This window comes from Amblyomma americanum, chromosome 1 (assembly GCF_052857255.1).
Source record: "Amblyomma americanum isolate KBUSLIRL-KWMA chromosome 1, ASM5285725v1, whole genome shotgun sequence".
In the NCBI taxonomy this organism is placed as follows: domain Eukaryota; kingdom Metazoa; phylum Arthropoda; class Arachnida; order Ixodida; family Ixodidae; genus Amblyomma; species Amblyomma americanum.
Genome location: NC_135497.1, coordinates 178,370,910 through 178,392,427, shown reverse-complemented (window position 1 = coordinate 178,392,427; position 21,518 = coordinate 178,370,910). Strand labels below are relative to the sequence as shown.

The following is a 21,518-nucleotide window of genomic DNA, read 5'->3' as shown; positions in this document are numbered from 1 at the left end:
TCTTGGTTGCGATTCACTGTTTGCCTTTTGCTAGAATAAGCGGTGAGATGTCCTTTCCCCTTCCTAGCTATATTAGCCCGTGAAGTCGAATTTGGCCAAGATCAGTGAGACCACTGGTGTTTATAAAGGGCGATACATTTGTGGGCACCAAATGCGGCCAAAAATTTGTATGGTAACTAATTTGTTACCGTAGTAACTCTCAAGCAGTGGATGGCTGAAACACACGCCACAAGGATGGCTATGGGGACAGTAGCTGCAAGTGATCAGTCTGGTAACTTGGGGTAATTGGGGAACAGCAATATGCCCATATACGTGCAGACAACAGCTGCCATCGCAGCTGTTGTATTAAGTTGACTGCACACTCTTATTAGCCATGTTCCTTCCGCGGCCATGGTCTGCGTAGAGAAATCTGCATTCCAAAATAAAGCTAAGTACATCGCACAATTAGTGCAATTACGGTTTACTGTATTCCCCTAGCAAGACCAAATAAAAATACAGGAGCCTCGCAATAATTCAAACTTTGTCAACTCACACTTTCGGTTAATTCAAGCAAATTTCGAAACTTTAGCAGGCCAGCCTTATTTTCATTGCATTTTATAAGCTGTATCACTGGAACTGCAGTTTCACCTAATTCAAACTTTGTCCTACTCCAACGCACGGTGTATAAATACATTTAGGTCCTGACACTGCGACCAGATTTTGTTCGCTGCTCCTTGCACTTCTCTCGAACGAGAATAGATTGCGCCACATGATAGGGGCTTGTCTAGTCGCCGAGCTGCAGCAGCCATAACGCAGGTGTTGCACCATCGTTTGGTGCCGCGGCGTGTATGTGCGCTTTGTTAAGTGCAGCACGGCACAGAAAGATTGAAACTACTGTTGACACTGAATAATTTTGGGCGACTTCGTGTTTTACTTGCTGGGACTGCATGAATACCCAGATTGAACAGCAGCGAGGACGTTGCACTGCGACCCTTCCGAGCACGTTATAAAAATGCGTTCACTAAAAAGATTTTTTTTTCGTTCATCCGCACAAATGCTGAGAGCATAGGTAACTATACCAATTCTTAAATATAAAAGGTGGGCCGCAATGTGCATGCTCCCAGATTTGGGCCAAAGAGCCTATGCCGACATTGCTTGAGCAGTGTAATGCTGCGAGATGCCTGCCGTGTAGAGATCATGGTTAACTTCGGCCAACTGGGGTTCTTTAATGAGCAGAGAAACCTCAAGGACGTTTCCCCATTTTGCCTGCATCAGAAATATTGCCTCCACAGCCACGAATAGTGCTCTTGTGCCACGTTGCGGAGCGCCTCCACAGCTATATGAACGAGCACAGGGATCGAACAGAAACCAAGTGTGCATTTGCGAAGTTTTAATAGCTAGTGCACTGCAGTTTAGCTATGCGACATGAAAATGGTTAGTGGAAATTCCCCTGGCATTCCTCCTGCAAAGCTCATCTTTTACACCAACACCGAAGATGATGAGCTGCTGCTTCTCCTTGATCAAGGAAAGACTGGCGTGCACGCGCAAAGGTAAAATACTTACGCCACTCTAAACTGGGACTGGCGGATGTCAGCTGAGAACAACTGCAGTTGGCATGGGAAAGCGACTTGGTGACCTCAATAATGTTGGGCCATAAAATTCTCCATCAAGCGTTCTAGGGTCCAGCAAACTATGCATCTGCATTTTTGTTATAAACGTTACCGGCATTCTGCCTTTCATACCAGCATGTTTTGTTGCACCAAGATGTACAGCTGGTGGAAACTGGCCACGAGATCACCGACCTAAATTAATTGCTCCTTTAATTAACTAATTGCTGCCATGGCATGTACAGGGAATGCTGAGCACTTAGAATGTTAAGTACCCGAACCAGTGCACAAGAGAACAAACCTTAGCACCATGAATGCCAATGAAGACTGAGCTTGCACTTAAGTGGGGAGGCACCTCCAAGTTTCATGGAGGGAGAAGAGCATGTTTATTGATCAGTTGACACGCATGATGTACTCCAGCCACCTGTGCGCAGTTTTTTTTTGGGGGGGGGGCACTTCCTGATCAACCGGCGTCTTTTTGTTTTTCACAGGCCGTCCCCGAGGGCAGTGCAGCTGCGGCAGCTGCAGACCGCTTGCTTGCCTGGCTTGGCACATGTGGCTGCAGACTGTCGTTTTCTATGAGGCTTTCCTGAACTTGCTTATTTTCTCAGATATTTGGGATACCCGGGAAAAATACTGAGCACAGAATTCCCCAACAACACCTGTTTCTTGGGTGCACTTAAAAGTGCCTTGCCATTGAACTTGGCGTAGTACGATTTTATATCGTATGCTCGGGAAAGTGCTTCGCACAGACGTGGTCACTCGGTTGCAATATCCTATCTGCCCTGGGGATTGCCTGGCGCCAAAGTTCTAGGCGAGGAGGCTCTGACAGAGCTTTAAAAAGTGACACTTGGTCCAGACAACTCTGGAAAGCTGATCTGCAGTTGGGTACGAAGCACTTCATACCCATAATGTCTAGTCTGCTCTGGACCCGGCTGGACCACTCAGGTGTGCCACAGCATCAACCAACACATCACAGACACTATGTACAGTCTTGGACAAGTCATAAGGCCAAAGGCTTTAGATTCAGCTGCATAACAGAGCCACTACCAGGTGCTATAAAGACCGAATGACCTTTAAATACTAGCAGAAGGTTTCTTCTTGTGGTAGAGATGCTTCCTGCTTGTTTTGTGTTCCGCTACGCAGAGCATTCTAGGAACATTCATTTCGCTGCAGCTGAACGCTGTGGCCTTAGGACTTTTGACCAAGACTGTACATAGGCCGCGACGACCGCCCACGGCGTCGGCCCGCGCCACAGTAATCGTTGCGCCACTACATGCATTTGCACAGCAATTACTGTGGCTGATCCCAAACCGCAACACAAAAAGCTAGTTCTAGCAAACTTTGTTTGTACACAGCGCCCACCACAACATGGAAGCCGAGAACATAGCGGCCACACCTTGTGATGAACTCTGGTAGCACAGAACGCTGGCAAACACAGCCTGAAACGGCGCCGAAAGCCGTGCAAACTGCTTAGCGCGTCTGCTGCTGCGCAAGCGAAGGGCCACTGCTCCATAGCACCCCCGCGCCGCTGCGGTCGGCACATGTACTAGAGGGCGAACATGATCCGTACGCGCTCTCTGCCATGGCAGGCAGCAACTGTCAACACCTAAAATATTCTTACACCGAGCTCCAACTCTCCCCCATTGGAGCAACAAGATGTCTGTGAAGCATACTTTCATAGCCAACAGTAACCAGGCAACAGGGTTTGCTCAAAAGGTCTCAAAAGGTGAAGACAAGGTTTCTCCTTACCTTACACAAATTTGGAGCTTAAGTGGTGCCATAAGTGTTCTGCTACATGGCTAACTAACAAACTCCATTGCTTGGTTACTTTTGGCAAAGACAGTGCTATGTTGAAAAAGTTACCAGAGCAATGTACCCACAGCTGGAGAGAGTGAGAGAGCACGCATCTCAAGAGAAGCAAGCTGTCTTGATTGGGCAATCTAGACTGTCATCATCATGCTAACCACCAAAACCAGTAAATGACACCATTCATCAAGATGTCACACAGCCCTACTTATTTATGATTACAGATGCAATGGTCTGAGAACTCTTCAAACTGTCTGCCTACAGTTAGCCAACGAAATTTACTGAAATCCTCGATTACACTTAGGAGTTGGAACATTTTGGTTTAAACTGGAAAAAGAAACATAAATATATGCAAAATTCAATTTACGAAATTAGACTAAGTGCAAAAGGTCAGTATTCTTGATATGCACGCTGCAGCTATACTCAGTGACAGTTTTGCTTGGCAATGAAGGGGAGGCTAAGGGGGGGCAGAGTGTCCTTAGCTGTGTCATTCCACCAAAGAATTCGGATGCACGACGGTGCGCCTGCTGGTAGCCCAGCGTGTTGCTCTCTCCACGGCACGCTCATTCTGACGCTGGGGCAACTGGCTCCACCTGTAACTGGATGTGCCTAGCAAATTCCGTTATAATCAAGAAAACAGTTTTCTCCTTGAATTTTGAAACTGAAAGTCAGTAGTTGTGTTAGAAATATGCCTTCAATAATGAATATCCTCACTAAACTCTCTTTTAAAAGAGAACTAACAACTGCAAGCGGGAGCTACATATTTCGCTACATAGGAAAAGGGGGCGTGTTTCGGCTCCATAGCTTCCACACTATTGCCAGAAAAAGTTGTCGCGAAGTATAGCTGGCTATCAAGTAGAAGCGACACTCAATGAAAGGAGAAAATTCAGAAAGAGCGGAAGCCAGGAAAGTGGCAAAATAGTGTACCATTGGTTTAAGTAGCACAGTTGTCCATTTTGATGCATCGCTTTCCTACTTCGCTACGTACATCATCTGCCAGCACAGCGCTGTTCACTGTTGTTGCTCTCTTAGTGTAGTCATTTGGCTAAGCAGGTGTCTCCACTGCATGCGAGGCCACTCGAAGCCATGCATAAGCGTCATGTTCTTGTTAGCGTGATAATCAAGCAGCAGTTCCATCGCTGTCAGCATACAGATGACGTGATGCCCCAACCTCTTGCTCAAGACAGTGCAACAACCCGAATAACACGTCAACCTCTTAGAAATTAACATCCACTTTTGTTTTTGTTCAGCGATTCCATCATTTACCTTTTGTTACTTTTTTTGTTGGCGATCATATTTCCTTCAGCAAGTACAGCTATCACCCCTTTACCAATAATAAACAACCATTTGTGCATCATTACAGGTAGATCCTGAAGCTGACAGAAAGCCAGGATGAACTATAAGTGACTTCACTGCACACGAATACCACATTACACCTCTGAAAAAAAAAAAAAAATGCTCATTCATCCATACTAAATAATATCTGCCGGAAAAAAAAAATGTAAACCTGTTCTAAAACACACAAAAAAGGTGAAATTCTAAAAATAACAAAGTACACGGTCCAACCACCAATTATACTTAAACATTTCAAGACAAAACTTTGTTTCAGATATTTGATAAAAATAAAAATTGTAGACTGACTGCACAGTGTCTCAATGGAGGCCAGCCAGAGGATAAAAACAACTATTACTGTAATCATATGAAGAGAAACCTGTGCATGCAGACGGAACAAAATGAAACTCTCAACACAGCGCTGTGTTGTGCACCTCTTCTTCTTGTTCCGTCTGTGCATGGTGGTTTCTCTTCAAATAAATCCATACCAGCTAGCCCAGATAGCCATTCTTTTATAGTGCTATTGTAATGTATGCATGTGTTGAAGCTCAGGTGAATTGGTGGCTGGTCAGTCTTAAAACAGCGCCAACAAGACAGGCACGCAGGAACCACCTTGCACATGAGCAGGCGTACAGTGCCAATGTGTATGTCTTTTCCTGCATCCTTTTTTGTTTGTGCTGTTTTAATACTGAATATAATGAACAGTCTCTGACTGCAGAAGCAGAACATGATACAAACCGAAGAAAAAAGTGGAAGAACCCTCTTGACAAATATCTGCACCCAGAACTGAACAAACTGGACATAAGTTGGGTGCACATCAGCAGCTGGTGACAGGGTGCCTGTGGGAGGGTGAAACTTGACATTCCAGGGCTTGTATCCACCAAGAAACTGCACCACTTTGACATTCTGGCCAAACCTATAGTTTGAAAGAAAACATGAAAACTGGCTCATGAACTGCACAATCTTTTACTAATGCAAAGCTAATCTCTACTGTGGTAAGTAAACAGCAGATAAGTGCTAGGGTCAAAACTGAAAAATATTTAGTGTGGTAAATGGCCACAGAACAATGATTAGAAAAAAAGCTGTACTAACTCTCCTGTATTATAACAAGAGAGCAAGCAGAACGGCACATTTTTGAATAAGGCATTGAACTGCCAGCATCGAGCAGCCATCACAACATTGTAACAGGAAAGATACATTAAAGGGAACCGTGGTTTCAGCACTACTTTTGCTCTTCTTTTTTTAATGAATTTCATGAAACAATGTAGCTTTTTACACTGACCTTGAACAGGCAGTTATTTTTACAGTTGGTCAAATAGCACAAGACAACTAAAAAATAAACGCTCATTATTATACAATGAGCATCCTATTAATATAAGTCAATGATACATGAACATGAATGCAACGTTGAATGCACTTTTTGACAAGACAACTATGAAGTCATTTTAATATACTAGTACACTAAAGTTGGGCACCAGAGACGCATTTAGCCGATGTGGCAAGCACAATTACAGCATGTACTAAAGCATCTGATGTCCCCAACATTGCACACTTTGCATGTTTAACTATGTTCGAAAGTGAAAACTGCGGTTCTAGAGCTCCTACTTCAGTTATTTTAGTTAATTTCAGTTTTTATGGTGCTTAATTAGAGCCCTTCATATTCAGGTTTTATTTTTTCTTGAATCTGGAGGGTAAAAATTGGGCTATAATTTTAAACCTCATATTCGGCTGATTCTGCAAACATTTCGATAATTCAGGGTTGTTTGGGTTCATTTTTTGCGACAAAAGATAACTTACTACAAGCGCTTGTTTTTGTGCGAGACATAAAATGCTGCAGTGTCGCTTATTATTTCCAAAAACAGAACGGAAATGGCAGGTTGCACTAAAAAGACTGCCAAATCAGATTTTTTTTTTCATTCTCATTTATTGCTATTTTTTTGTTGTTTACGTTACCATTTCCTGCATAGCACTTCTGCGTCCCTGCTAGGACTGCCTGCCTTTGCTTGTCCACCGAAAATAGTCATTTAACATTACAATGACCATTTTCAACGTGAAAGAACCTTGGAACAGGACAATGATAGTTGTTAACGCTTTGTACATTGATGCCAATAAAACATCTCGTCAGTACCCATGTTTTAACCTTTCACTCCTAAAAGGCACTTGTGAAACTGGTCTTCAAATAAAGCCGTGTCATGAATTGCAAACAATAAAAGAGGTTTAAATCATCTATTAAATGCAAACCCCCCTTTTCACTAGAATAGGACAAGATTTCCCCCAAGTTTCGTGCAGTGTCTTAATATTTGTGTACTGGAAAACTACATTCTATTGGGTAAAAGCGGGTTTCATTCAAAAACATAGGGCCCTGTGCATAATCAACGAAGGCTATCATACATTCTCATGTCCCAAAAGGCTATCATTACACATTCCTTTTTCGGCAATAGTTCTACCAAAATGGTGTTGCATGTGAAAGTAATGAGCCAATCATAGCAAGTGAAGAATTCATTTGACCAAGTGCCGTTAAAGGTGCACTAAAGAGGAATCTGAACTAGTCTTTTTACCGCGGGAACTCTATCTACATGTTCCAGGCATTCTTAGAAAATTGGAATTATTGTCCTGTGCGGTCCGATTGCCCTACTTAAATCAGATTAAACGTCCCGGCTCCCACTCTTTTTTTGAACTCAATGCGGTAGGTAGGAGGAGTCAACCAACGCGTCAGCCAGTCCCGCGGCGGCTTGCCGCTCTGCCATCGGCGAAGTGATAAGTAAATCAAACAGTCCACGTGTATTTTTATTTTTGTGGGCCTAGTTTGCGGCTATATTGTCTGTGACTGAAAATGTTTATTTACAGAAACCTAAAAAACAAAATAAAATCGAAAGCGAAGCCGCCATGGGACTTGCTGACGTGTTGGTTGACTCCGCCTACCTACCGCGTTCAGTTAAAAAAAAAAAGGCGGGAGGCGGGACTTTTAATCCGATTTAATTAGGGCAATCGGCCGCACAGGATAATAATCGGAAGTTTCTAAGAATGCCCGGAGTAGATAGAGTTCCTGGTGTAAAAAGACGAGTTCAGATTCCTCTTTAGTGCACCTTTAAGAGGATTTTCAAGGGACGCCGCTAGAGTATTTCACTTTTGTGTCATTTTCTGGCTTATCCAAGCTATGTTCTCTGCAAAAATGACTTATAACCTGTGGATGTTAATCCTGTAATCTAGCTAGGAAAAGTGTTCTCCTGTAGCATCCACTTAAAATGTTGCCTTTTAAAAAATATACAAACAAGTGAGAGGCTTAGAGGCTTACAAGTGAAATTTCTCTAGTAGTAAGCCATGGAGAAAACATGTGTAGCCCATTGATGAAACTACAAAAATACTTTTACCGCAGACCTTAAGGAAAATTTGTACATGTCAAAGTTCTACAAAGCAAACTCCAAAAGCTAAATTTTTCACTTTTTTTTTTGCCATCAAACAGCAAACAGTGTTGCATCACAATACTGTGGCTCGTTGGGTCGAAGAAGCAAAGGATCATTTTCTCAGTTTCATTTTAGCTTATAATTAATTTTATATCTCCAAATGCAAAATGGTTCGAAAGCACGCACCCTTGAAACTGCATTTATTTTCAGGTCAAAAAATTAATACAAGGCACCTGCCTATGCCACAAATGTCAACCGGCAGTACGATGGACAAGGGTAGGGAAATGAGAGGCCTGTTAAAACATAAATATTAATGAAACCATCAGTCATTGAAGCCAAGGAAGAAATAAAGGAATGTTTTATTAATATGTGTTTATCAATAAAATATTAGTAGTGTAATTATTTTTGAGGTAAAAAATAGTTATCCTAATTTTCTATTTAAACAAAAATAAAGAAAATATTCCCCTGTGCTTTCCCTGGTTTCACTTACTGTTGGCTTCCTTAACCCCCTCATGTACTTTTCTGTTTTAAATAGTACCAAAACGGTCATTTAGTGCCTGTGCTACAATATGTCGGCAAACAAAAAAATGCTTTGAACAAGCCCTACTCACTTCAAACCAAACACAGAGTGCCAGGAAACACACGACCAGCAGGACTCCTCGGGAGACAGAAATGAGTCTGCTTATGATGAGCCTAGCTCGTCCAAGTCCGCTAGGAGCTTAATCAGCAGAAAGGAAATAATAAAGTAACTTACTGCTTAAATGCTGGCTTGTAGGTATAGCATACGTTTGCCATCAGGTTGTAGATAAATGGCAGTCTACGGTTGATGTCCGAAGACCAGTTGCGAAAGTATGTATTTAGCAAGCCCTGATCGCCTCCTGAAAAAGATGCAGGTGTGAAGTAATTCTGTACCATTACTTTAATTTCTGTAGTGTTCATTTCAGATGCTTTACTACAATCTACAGTCCCACATACACCCCTAACACCCCCACGCACACACGCATAAAAAACTTGCAGGATACCACTGCGTAATGCAAGATTCAGCAGCTCCTGTTAAGGTATTGACATTTCACGATATACTGAGGTAAAGAATTTGAGAGTGGCATGCATATATGTGTACAGCAGAACTCCTTTATAGTAAAGTCACTCAAACCAGCAAAAATCTTTACTATATCAGTTGTTGGTGATGGCATGGCTCCGAGGATGTTGTCTGGTAATTAATTGGCTATTTATTAAACACACAGTATTGGCTTATAAAAGAAACACCCAGAAATACCTTCCATCCTGCTCTTATCATTCTTTTATGAGATAATTATTCGTTTTCAGTAATCACATTTTGTGTTACCATGTTTTCGATTTCGTTTACATCTTGTAGAAGTATTGCAATTGCACGAATATAACGCAATTTTGATGCTTATGAAAATGAAAGCTTTGTGTGAACACGGCATTGTATTCCATGGCCTCAGTGTTGTTACGACTCAATAGTTAAGCAACTGCCGACGCAGTGTCACCGGGCCCCTGCTTCGTGCTTCGCGGTGCCTTGTGCTGCGAACGTTGGACAGTTTCTTCCCTTCCCTACTCCTCACTGCACTTTTACTGTCAGTTCAGCAACACACACCACCTTCTTCCTACGTTCATAGCCGGCTTTACTTTTTTTTCCCTCCGTTCGCGCCGCACGCTTTGCCTCAAGGCCGCAAGGTCTTCGAAAAGTTAGCTTCTCCTTGTAGCTCACGATCTTGGTAGTTAAGCCCGTTTCATAGTATTCGGTAGCTGCCGCGATATGTTATCATTCCGCAGGAAGTACGTCGTCCCTGCCAGATGGTGTTTAATATCACCAGGCATCTATTAAAGATGTCTTCACTATAAACAAAAAAAATATACAGTTGTGTACGGAAGGCGAAATGGAACCGCAGTTTAACTTTACAATATCAGTTTTCATTATACACTGAAATCTCATTAATTTAGGAATTCGGATAATTCTAACTAGAAGCACGGTCCAGCTGACGCTTGGGTGGGCTCGGAACGGCTAATTCAAACGTGAGGGCGCGTCGAGGTATGACGCACGCAGCCAGCAATTACCCGAATAGACCTCCTCAAACCTGAATTGGATTAGACAGTGGTGCCCACACACCTCAGGCATGCTCACTATGGCAGGCGCGACAGTGACTGGAAGTACCCCATTGCTGAAATTTAGCTCAGGTGTACAATTTCGAATTCATGTTTCTTAACTTCACGCCATCCCACAACTAATGCGTAGGCGTGGCATCAGCCAGCCACGCCTATGCATTATTCCCTTGGTTGCACCCATGTGCTTCTTCCGTCCTTCCAGCACACTGAAACATGATGTTTACAGTCAGTGCGGTGAAGTGTTTTCAAAACGCAAAGGGGCCGTTTGTGAAGAGGCAACAAGGCTACTGTGTCGCACTGCGAAAAGGGACGCAGAGGCCTTTACTATTTTGGAGCAATTCTTCAACATTGTGTACCCGACCGTGTGAGCAAAGCAAAGCACTTGACAAAACCACGAAAAATCGCTGCTGTCGATTGATTATCATCTCAAATGTAGACAACCATCGTCAAGGCGTTCATTCGGTAAAATTACTATTATGCAAACGGTTTTCGGCAGTTTTTTTTTTTTAGGGCCCTTTGTTAATTCGAACATTATCTCTGGTCTCTTGAAGGCCGAATTGACGATATTTTACTGCATCCGAGTTTACTATAGCGGGGTTCTACTGTAGTAATGGAGCACTCTTTCTAGTTTTCCACACACACTCATTCTTCAACTAGCACCCCCTCCGCCCAAAGTCTGCTGCTCCAGGCACACAGCACCACCACACCGAGACTCTCCTCGGGCGGCGCATTTTGCAGCAGCTGCTGCAGACAGAACATGTCACATTCCTCCATTCTTGCCGCACTCTCCCTCCGCCTTCCACAGTAACCATGGCAACCACCCTCTGGTTGCGCATTCCTCCGCTGTCTCCATGCCCTCCTCCTTCCACGGTAACCACTCTTTGGATGGTTCCCATGGTAACCATCTTTCAATTACGCATTCCTCCATTCTCAGTATGCTCTTCTTCCATAATAACCGCCCTCCGGATGGTTCCGATGGCAACCATCTCTGGTTGCGCATGAGATGGTTGCGCATTCCCCCACTCTCACCATATACTCCTCTTTCCACAGTAACCCACCTCCTCCTTTTCCGTGGTTACCACCCTCCCGCTATACTGAATTCTTCTTCCACTACTACTACTACTGCACTGCTAAACTCAGAGAACAGGCCTTTAACAGCTGTCGCAGTAAAAAAAGGGGGAAAGTGACAGCAGCTTTGACAGGCATTTGAAGCACAAGCAACCATAAAAAAAAAAAGCCCAACGACACAGCATGTCTCCCCTGAAAAGGTTAACAATTAATGAATTCACGCAAGCAAATGCTACACTGTGGGCTGTAAGACATACTACAGTAAAAGGCTTCAGAACTACCTGGGCTTTTTAAAAAAATCTACTCAAATGTAAGTACATGAGCGTTTTTTTTGCAACCGACTTGAATTGACATACAGCTGCATTACCACTATCGAAGCTGTGACCTCGTACTCTATAGCAGAACACCACAGCCAGTGGGCCACAGCGGCACGAAACTCTTTAAAAAAACTCAACTCCTTCCGAAGTTTTTATTGCTTTAGCACAGAAAAATAAGGCTAGTGCTTGCAATCATTTCCATGTCACTCAGCAGCAAAAAACAGTCTTTTTAAATGGAAAAACTTGCGGTTACAGTAAAATAAATGAATATATATTCTGTGCCACGCGGTCAGGCTCGTAACATAAAGCCTGACGTCGCACAATCATGCTTCACGAGTAGGCTGGTAGTGTGTGACCAGAAATCCGCAGCCTTTTTGTTTTTGCTTTGCAGGCTATTATTTGAACACCACTTTTAAAAAACATCTGCTCCAAGGCACAAATCATTTTACTGTATCGCAGCACTATGGGAGTCAATCCTAATGGTGCATTCCAATCGGCTATCTGGAGCAAGTTTTGTGCTCCTTCGCGTATTCATGGCGACGCTCCAAATCACCAGTTGGAATGCACCATAAGAAACGGTTTTCGAGGGCGTGGTCACCTTGCTTGTCTCATGACCACCTTAGTATACATGATAAGTTGCCATGGGTACTTGACATGGGTACTTTAATACCCCATTATTCGTAAAATGTGCACATTTGACATCCCTGAAAGGTAACTTATCAATCTAGGCCTAGTTAATACCAATTTTTACAATCTTTTTGACTGCCACAACCAATAGGTACTCATCACATGAGGTTGTACCAGCCAACATGTCCTACTCATCAGGCCCAGTGCTTTCTTGCTCACGTTGCCACAGGCAAAACAGGCCCACTAACTGGTTTCAGTTTCTTCCCAGTTTCACCCCAAAGCAGATATCAAAAATAAGTGTTTGAAGTTATGGCATGCATTTCGCCCGGCTGCAATAGATTAATACCGGTGGGAACGATACAACTTAGATCCGAGCTTTTTCTGACAACAGCTCACAAGACATTCACGAAGACGCCAAGCTTGCATTCAAAAGTGAGCCCAGCCAAATTTTTATATAGCATACAGACTCTCACAATGCTGAGGGACAGAATGACAACACTACAAAATGCTTGTGCATAGACGCACCTGGACATTGAGAACTCGCAACCTGTTTTTTTTGCCGCACCTGGCATTCAGCACCGGTCATCAATGAGAAAGACATTCTCAGCTCGTTACAATTTTCCTTAAGCTTGAATCTTATTCATTTTACTGTGAGTAAGGCAAACCACTTAGCAGTTAGAATTCTGCTTGATGTGCTCACACACACAATCATGAAGACCTATGGAACACAATGAGATGATGGTGTCTTTCACACTCATTTTTGCCAGTATCATAAATAAAAGAGAGATGTAACAATAATGAATTCAACTATTTTATGCCAAAGCCAAGAGTGCAGCTATATGGTATGCCATTGTGGAGGCTACTAGATTTTTTTCGACTGCCTGGAGTTTCTCAACTTGCACCATAATCTTGGCAAACAAACATTTTTGCACTGCACCTCGATCGAAATGCAACAGCTTAAGCTGGGAACCGAACCTGCAACCTTGTGCTCAGTTTCAGAATGCCATAGTGACCGGGCCACCGTCGCGGTTATAGACAGAGATAAACTGGTCCATAAAGGTCTTGGCAATGCTGGTGCCCAGCGACTCCCACACAAGAACTGACTGGCTTCAAGTTTTATGATGGTAAGCTCTTACTGGGACAAGAAGGCATCTACTCACTCGGTATTTTGTTTTTATGCACATCTTTTGATGTAGATGTGTGATGCCATAGCCACAGTGATAACCTGTGTGGGAAAGCTGCCCTTTAGAGCAGCATTATACTTTCAGATCAATATAAATAGCAATGTACTTGACCCCTTCTTGCTCACCGAACTACATGCCAGCCCTGAACATCGCAGTTGCCCTTTAGAGCAACATTATACTTTCAGATCAATATAAATAGCAATATACTTGACCCCTTCTTGCTCACCGAACTACGTGCCAGCACTGAACATCGCCAGCACTGAACATCGCTTGAACATCGCATAAAAATATAAACATATATGCAGCAAAATCTAGAAGCTGATGGTGACTGAAGCACAGCAATCTATAGCAGTAACTCTCAAAAAAAAAAAGGAGGTATCTAAAATGCAATAAGCCACAAAAAAAAATATACTGCACATATTCTCACCATCAAAACTGCCCTGCCGTTCAGCAAAGCTGATGAGGTCCCAGAAGGTTTCCATAGATGGCACATACACAAACAGCCCACTATTAAAGCAATCTGGCCAGCCAATGTCAGGCACAGCTGAGAGCTCATCACGCTCAAACAGCTCATCACAATTTTGAACAACCTAGAAAAAAAGAAAGAGTCACTGAAGAAAGAGTCCACTGAAAAGCATAAATTTGCAAGTGCTCTGCAGCAAGAACGTTATGAAATCTTTTACGCTATTTGTCACTGAACAGCAGCATAAAGTGCATAAATATGTCTGTACTGAAAAGTGCATTAGGTGTTTTTTCAAGTACAGGGCTGATCAAAGGTTTCCAAGACATAAGGTATGCTTTTGAGCAGGACAATCAGGCATTTTTGGTGCCTATGGAGCTACCATGGTCCTCAGGGGTGAGAATAAAACTCCACTTCACCCTCCAGATTTCAAGCTTTGAGGTTGCCACGAACACCCCACTACACAGCCTGAAAGAAGACTGTGGCCTAGGGACTTTTGACCAACTCTGAACATATTATTACTGTGTATACAATGTCTTCAAGATATAACATTGTGCAAGTACTCTATGCCCTATGCGTGCATCCTATTTTCTGGCTTTTGCAATTTCACTTCATGGAATTGCTCTGATTTTTGCTTCATGTTTTTAATGTGACAGCGTTAAGGTTCTCATTCAGTGAAAAACCCGGCGTTGTCGCGGCAGCATTGTTGTCGAGAAATCCACATCTCACGTGACGTCATGCATGGATGTCTAGAATAAAAATAATTGAAAAGAGGACTTGCACTGTGAATTAAAGGTTAGCATGTCTCATACAAGTTTACGTAAGGAAAAATTTCCATAAATTTTAGTCAGGATTCGAACCCAAGGCCCTTGGGTCACCGGCCAGGCATGCTACCGACTAGGCCATGTAGGCATGTTGACTTGGCTAAGGTATAAAGGGGGATTATGTGTGTGTGGTGTTTGCTTAATCTGAAGCTTAATAATGTGGTAATTAGTGAACTAGAGACACACTAATTAGAGTAACATTATGTGCGTAAACTGCAGTGTGGAAGAGTTCAAGGAAAAGAATGTGAAAACTTTGTTGTGATAATGATAAATGTGTGAATATGAACAAAGAACAGTGACGGTGTATGAAGAGAAACCCCTGAAGGCAGCCATTAATGCTATCGCGTCATACCCTGAAACGCAGAACTTTAAGTGTGCCCCTAATTTTGGTTGAATGCGTAATACTGTGATTTGATCATTTTATTTTGGGCATGGTTTTCCACTAGCACAACAACACTCCAGGGCCCAGCCATGCTCACAAGCATTTAGCAGGCTGGTTACTATAATATTCACCATTTACATGGCAACAAAGCGTCAATATTATTGAAACAATACCAACATACACTACTACTACTATTACTACTACTACCACCCCGATTTTCATGTTTCTGCTGCATCTATACAACTACTTTTCAACAATCAGTTATCCTGTGCAAATCCCATGACTGGAGTAATCTACCTACCAACTCACACTATCAACTTTCAATGCTTCAAAAGGACCATCAAAAAACAAAGTTTTTGCCTAGTGCTGTTTTCATGCCCACCCCACAAGTAATATCCAATATTGGGACCTCTGAATAAACAAACAAACAAACAAACAATGTAAGGTAATGAAGAAAAAATCTAGCAAAATCTCGTGCTTCCCGCATTCTAACCATGCAACATCTTGCAAGCTTTCAGGTTTTGCAAAGAACCTTCAATAGCAAGCTAACCATACAGCTATCTCCTAGGAAGTGTAGTCCAGAAACAAAGCGAATCTCCAATCTCAAAACATAAAACTTTTTTAGTTACACTCACTGGCTACAAATGAGACTAAAACTTGAGAGTCAAAGCGACAATAGCAACGTCAAAATATCCAGGTTTAAAAGGACTAACAACTGATCAACATGTTTTAAGAGCATGGTGGAAATAATATTCGTCCTCATATTAACAGACCCGAGCACTGTAATACCGATGGAACAAGAATTCATAAATTGAATTTGGTATTGAAAGTCACTCAAAACAATGCGAATTTGCGGTCGTTCTTATGTTGCCGAATTCTTTCTTTGAAATTTTTGGTTTCGCCGATGTAGCTTGCGTCGCAGTCGGCACATGGAGCAAGAGAGCGCAATCCAGTAGCCGAACATTCCGAGGACTCCGACGATAGAATCAACTTTGAAGAGACCGGCGTCCTCGGAACCAAAACAAATTACCACAAGAGGCTCCTTCTGGAATCCTGGCATATCCAAACCACCCCAAACAATATCAACCGCACAAAAGGAAACCTGCCCCCATACATGCCCAGGGACTTCGCTCTTCAATGCAACGGAAAAAGTCGCCATTCAGCACCTCCCTGCAGTGCGCCAGCGTGACTAACAGCCTAAAACACCTCCCCCTCCCCCGCATCTTGCGCGACACAGCTCTGTCGTTGTTTTCACCCCCCCCCCCCCCCCCCCCCCCCCCCCCCCCTCCTAAAAGACGCTAGCTACTGCCCTCAGTCACCCCTGATGAAGGAGCCGAGCTTCGAAACGTTGGGTTAAAGTTAACATTTTTGGTTGGAGATGTGCAGTTTATTAGAAGTCTTCAAACCCAACCAGACAGGTAAATCTGTCAAAATGTTTAGTTTTCACTCTAAGCTTTCCACTGCGCAAGCAAACAAAAAATGAGTCCTTATAAAAGTTAGGCTTTTGGTCCCTTCAATGCTTCTCAAAAGCAGCATACATGGAGGCGAACAGCACACTCCAAGTGAAATCAGTTTAACTATGTTGTATGCAAACATAGCAGCCAAAATAAGGACAGCTGCTCATATTTACTAATTAGAATTAGATCACTTCAATGGCTTTAAGTTAGTAAATGCTCTTGTTCTTGTGTAAACAGCATAGGAAATTTCCTACTTCTGTCTCCGCTCTAATGTGTTGGTGCTTTGCACATGTTCATGTTGTGCGGGGGATTAATACAGTGCGATGTTACCACAGGTCAGAGTGACCTTTCAACAATCAGTGGTGAAACATCATTACAAATGCACATATGCTGATGCCAAAATATGATCTTGTACATGCTGCACAGCCCAATTAGAGAGAAGGAAAATGTTTGATTAAAATGGCACGATTGAAAAATATGAGTTTTTATACCTGCTGATCCTGCCACCAAGCTTTCCATTAGCCCACTCAACTTCACCTTAAGATTACTGAAGTTTCAGACTCTAGTAGTGGCATTTTTTGAGGCAGAAGAACTAAGCAAAAAAATACTGTACGGCTGCTATTCCTCCTGACATTATTCCACAAATTCATATACTGCAAGAAAGAAGGCTCCTTCAGAGCATGGTGCAAGATATTGGTAGGTAAGGACACAATGCTTGAAATGCACTGCGCACCAGCAGCCAGACAAAGTACCATTTATGCACCCCCAAACTGGGCCTGTGATCACAGAGTCTTCTATCAGCCGAGCGGTGAAACTTCGCCGGCAGAAACAAAAAATTGGCGGTTGTTTAGCTCTGGTTAAACCTGGAGTGACGCGATAGCTACAGCTGGCCGTGGAAGCCACTTTCCTTGAAGCCACTAAAAAGGCATTTCTGACATGCAGGCTGAATTCAATATGGGCAACCACCCATTCCTCAGTGAGAACAGTCTGCTGAACTGCACTGAACTCACTTTTCCCTGTGAATAAAGAGACTAAAGAGCACTACGCACCTGAGGCAACCCCCCCCCCCCCTCCCCCTTTTTCCACCACCAATCCCAAGAGCTGCCCATTAATCCACCCCTGAACAAAATTCCAAACTCACTCTCATGTTGCTACAATGCACCAAGTGCCATGTGCAGAATGCAGACAAACATATTACACATCAGGAATCACTGCTGCGAACATATGTGACAGTAGGAGAGAGGTTATAACAGAAGTCTTGGAGACAATTGACATACTGGGATTGTGCCAATATCTCAATTCTTTCTCAAGCACAGCAACTTGATGAACCAAACTGTGTAGAAATGAAACACCTGACAAAAATTTAGAGGTAACTCACCAACATGCCAGCATCCATGAAAACACACTTTGAGAATTGCGTCAGCCGCCAGGCATGCAGTTTGGTGAAGGAGACACCAATGTCTGGTTGTTCCAGAAGTGCAAGCTTTGTGGTACCTTGGGTTCCAAGAGACCGAACTGAGAGCACCACATTGAAGACGCATGACAGCAGATGCCTGAAAATCAGTTCTCAATGTACCAAACTACAGCATAACATCAACCCTACATGTGTGTGTGACACTACCTTTCCTATAATCAAGTCTCATAATATGGGTGAAAAAGGTATACCTACTTCTTTGTGCTGTGCTAGCATGTGAATACTCTCTCTCTGCTGAAAGGGTGTGGAGACAAATTTTTAGTAGCAAGTCCTTGAATGATCCAAAAGGGCACTAGGGGTTCTTTAACATGCACTGACGTCACGCAGCACATGGCGTTTTTTGGATTTAGCTGTAAAAATGCAGATGCCACGGTGGCCAAGTTGCAGTGGCTAAAGGGTTGAGACTAAATTATTTTTTTCTTTCTTTTTTTTTAACTGATGCACAGGGCATTAATAAGCGCTGACCACGATGTTCAATTCACCTGCGCCTGGTAAATAACAATTTAATTTTTTCTCCCATATATTTTATTTGTTTCACCAATCAAATGGTTGTTATAAGTTCACAAGCAGGTTTGAGATCACATAAGACATGAAGAATTAGATATATTTATTGCTCCATCATTTTAATTTATGCCAACTCTTTCTCTAGCCTGCCCCAGAAGCAAGGATAATGAGTGAACAAACAGCTATTATATTGCTGTTTTTATGCGCCTCATTTGGTCTAAAACCTACTTTAGACGTCCCAACCACGATTTGGTTGCTGAAACAGAAATCAAAATATATGGGAGATAAAATTGAATTACATACAGTTTACCAGGTGCAAGCGAATTCCATATTATGATCAGTGTTCATAAAGTGTTGTGCAACATTAAAAAATAAATGCAACAAAAAAGGTTTATGGTGGTTTAACGTCCCAAAGCGACTCAGGCTAAATGCAACAAAAAATTTAGCATCTCTACCTTTTAAGGCATGACGCCACTCTTGAAGGAAACTTGTATTTGATGCAATAAAATTTGCTTTACTGTTTTGAATAGCTAGGCATACCATGTTGATATCATAAAGGTTCGAAAAAATATTTCATAATTTTTTAATCATAACGTCTTCCTTTGAAAAGTGCAAAATTTGCCTCTCACACCATCATGCTTTCGAATTTATGCAGGTCTACCTATTAGCTGTGCAATGAACTAGAACTAAGAGCGTGTCATAAGTTCCGCCAAATTATCGCAAAAACTGAAAACAAACACTAAAAAAAGCTTTTTGAAAGCACGGATATTCAGATAACAGGCCACAACATAGAAAATCACACCATCATGCTTTCGAATTTATGCGGGTCTAACTATTAGCTGTGCAATGAACTAGAACTAAGAGTCTTTGAAAAGTTCAGCCAAATTATTGCAAAAACTGAAAACACACTAAATATAGCTTTCTGAAAGCACAGATATTCAGATAACAGGCCACAACATAGAAAATTATTAGTGGATCTCCATAATGTTAGTTCACTGCATGCCTTGGTATGCAATATCTGAGCGTGCCAAGTTTCAACAGAAAATTTTTACAGAGTCCGATGTTATCCAAGTTGGCATAATGCAGTAAAGAACACAACTACATTTTGAGAAAAATACTTATGAAAGTAACAAGTTCTGTACACACGTTTCTATATACATAAGAAAAAGTTCTTGAGTACAAAAATGGTCTATACCAATAGGAAGGTTCTCCTTGAACAGTTCCCGTCTTTTTTTGCACGTGTAGCAGCTCACCTTCTTTTCTTTGTTTTTTTCTGTTTCATTCAGCACAATGCAAGTAACAATTTAGCCTGTAACTTTTTAACGGGAATAGCTAGAATCATAATTGCTGTACAAGCGGTAGAACAATGTCTGTGGTTATAAAAACAAATAAAAATATTTCTGACGAAAACTGGCATTTCAAGAGTGTTGTCATACCTTAACAACTGCCATGTACCTGCCGCAGTGCCTCAGCGGCTATGGTGTTCAAGTGCCCAGCCGAACATCACAGGACCAAATCCTGGATCTCTGGTGGTCGAAATTAATCAAAAGCCCTCCACTAGAGTGTCTCTCACAGCCCATGTGCAGCTTTGACATGTTAAGAGGCTTTCAAATGATCAAAACCTCGAAAAAAAAATACCTAATTTTAGAAAACACCAGATTTCGTATCTTAGAAGGGCCATTTAATTATAACCTGAAACATCTTCTCCGAAAACAGCCTAGAAGTGACTTCAAAAAATGTTTTTTGACAGCATGTTGTACAAAACTGGCTGAAACCTCCGCAAAAATGCCAGTTTTCTCGGAAGTATTTTTTGACCTGACTGCTATGCTTGCAGAAACAGCACGACAATGGATTCATGAATTTTTATGCAGTTTGTTGCACTGTGTTCCTTAGTAAATTCTTTATGCAGTGGCATTTCTCTATTTCTGAATTACATTCTCATTTTTTAACTCTAACTGACATGATAATGAGTGCATTATGCTAGCGTGGATATAACATTCTGTGTAAACTACAAACAAATCAGGCTTATAAAAATATTTGAAGAATGACACTGAATCAATTATTTCCATAAGAGTGACCACAGGCTCCTACTATGTTTTTGCTGTCACGCCAGGCTTCCTGCAAGTTTGACATAGCAATGAAACATAATCATTTATCATGTCAAAACTATTTAAGATATTTCAGCGAAATTTTGTATTTAAGCATTCAGTAGACTTCCCAATAAATATGCCATATTTCAAAGCTCTACACCAAAAAAATAGAAAATTACACCTCCAATCACCGTGTCCTCCCTTAAACGCCCCCATACCAAACCACTGCAGCGCATCTGTTCTGAAATTTTCTTCCTTTGTTTTCTGTGCTGTAGATGTGCAATGCTGTTGGAGTTGAAGCTTAACATTTTGCAATTTTCGTAATTATATTTAGCTTAAGAAGGCCTAAATTAAAGGTACGCTATCATAAATACCTAGAGTACTGCTCACCTTCCTGAACAAAGTGAGGTTAAATAAAATGGGTGCAGTGGTTGCCAAATAATATACCATGCTTTCATGCACTCAAAACTATGGATTAAAAATTTTTACCAATGACTGACAACACAACACATTATGGCTCACTCAAAAAAAATGTCTGTACAAACAGCCCAAAATATGTGTACCATGGAGAGTGCACACGACCTAGCAATAGCAATAATGGCTGATGACCCAGTTTCTAAAAAGCTTAAAACAGAACAAATCAGTAAACCAATGAAACAAAGTCTAAAGCCCCAACTCGATGGACACATCCTGCGCATAAAGGTTTAAATTGTCCTTTCAGGGACCCCCCCCCCCCCCCCAAACCCCTTTTCTTCACGGCTTGAAATTCTTTCTTTCACTGGGCAAATACAGGAGGAAGTGTTCATGGAGTTGCCGCTTCAAGTGAACTTTTTCTGATGCTTGCATGAGTAAAAAAAAAAAAAACAAGGGAGA

General features: G+C 42.1%; 1 protein-coding gene across 2 annotated transcripts in view; it reads right to left on the bottom strand.

Moving 5' to 3' along the window:
• Positions 1-21,518, bottom strand: part of LOC144114256 (uncharacterized) — a 31,469-nt gene that overhangs the window by 5,315 nt on the left and 4,636 nt on the right. For both annotated transcript variants that reach the window (XM_077647863.1, XM_077647864.1), the window contains exons 3-6: positions 17,956-18,130; positions 13,882-14,044; positions 8,886-9,009; positions 5,466-5,643 (exon numbers count right to left, since the gene is read on the bottom strand). In XM_077647863.1, the coding sequence (XP_077503989.1) occupies positions 5,466-5,643; positions 8,886-9,009; positions 13,882-14,044; positions 17,956-18,130 (640 nt within the window). The remainder of the gene's footprint in view (positions 1-5,465; positions 5,644-8,885; positions 9,010-13,881; positions 14,045-17,955; positions 18,131-21,518) is intronic.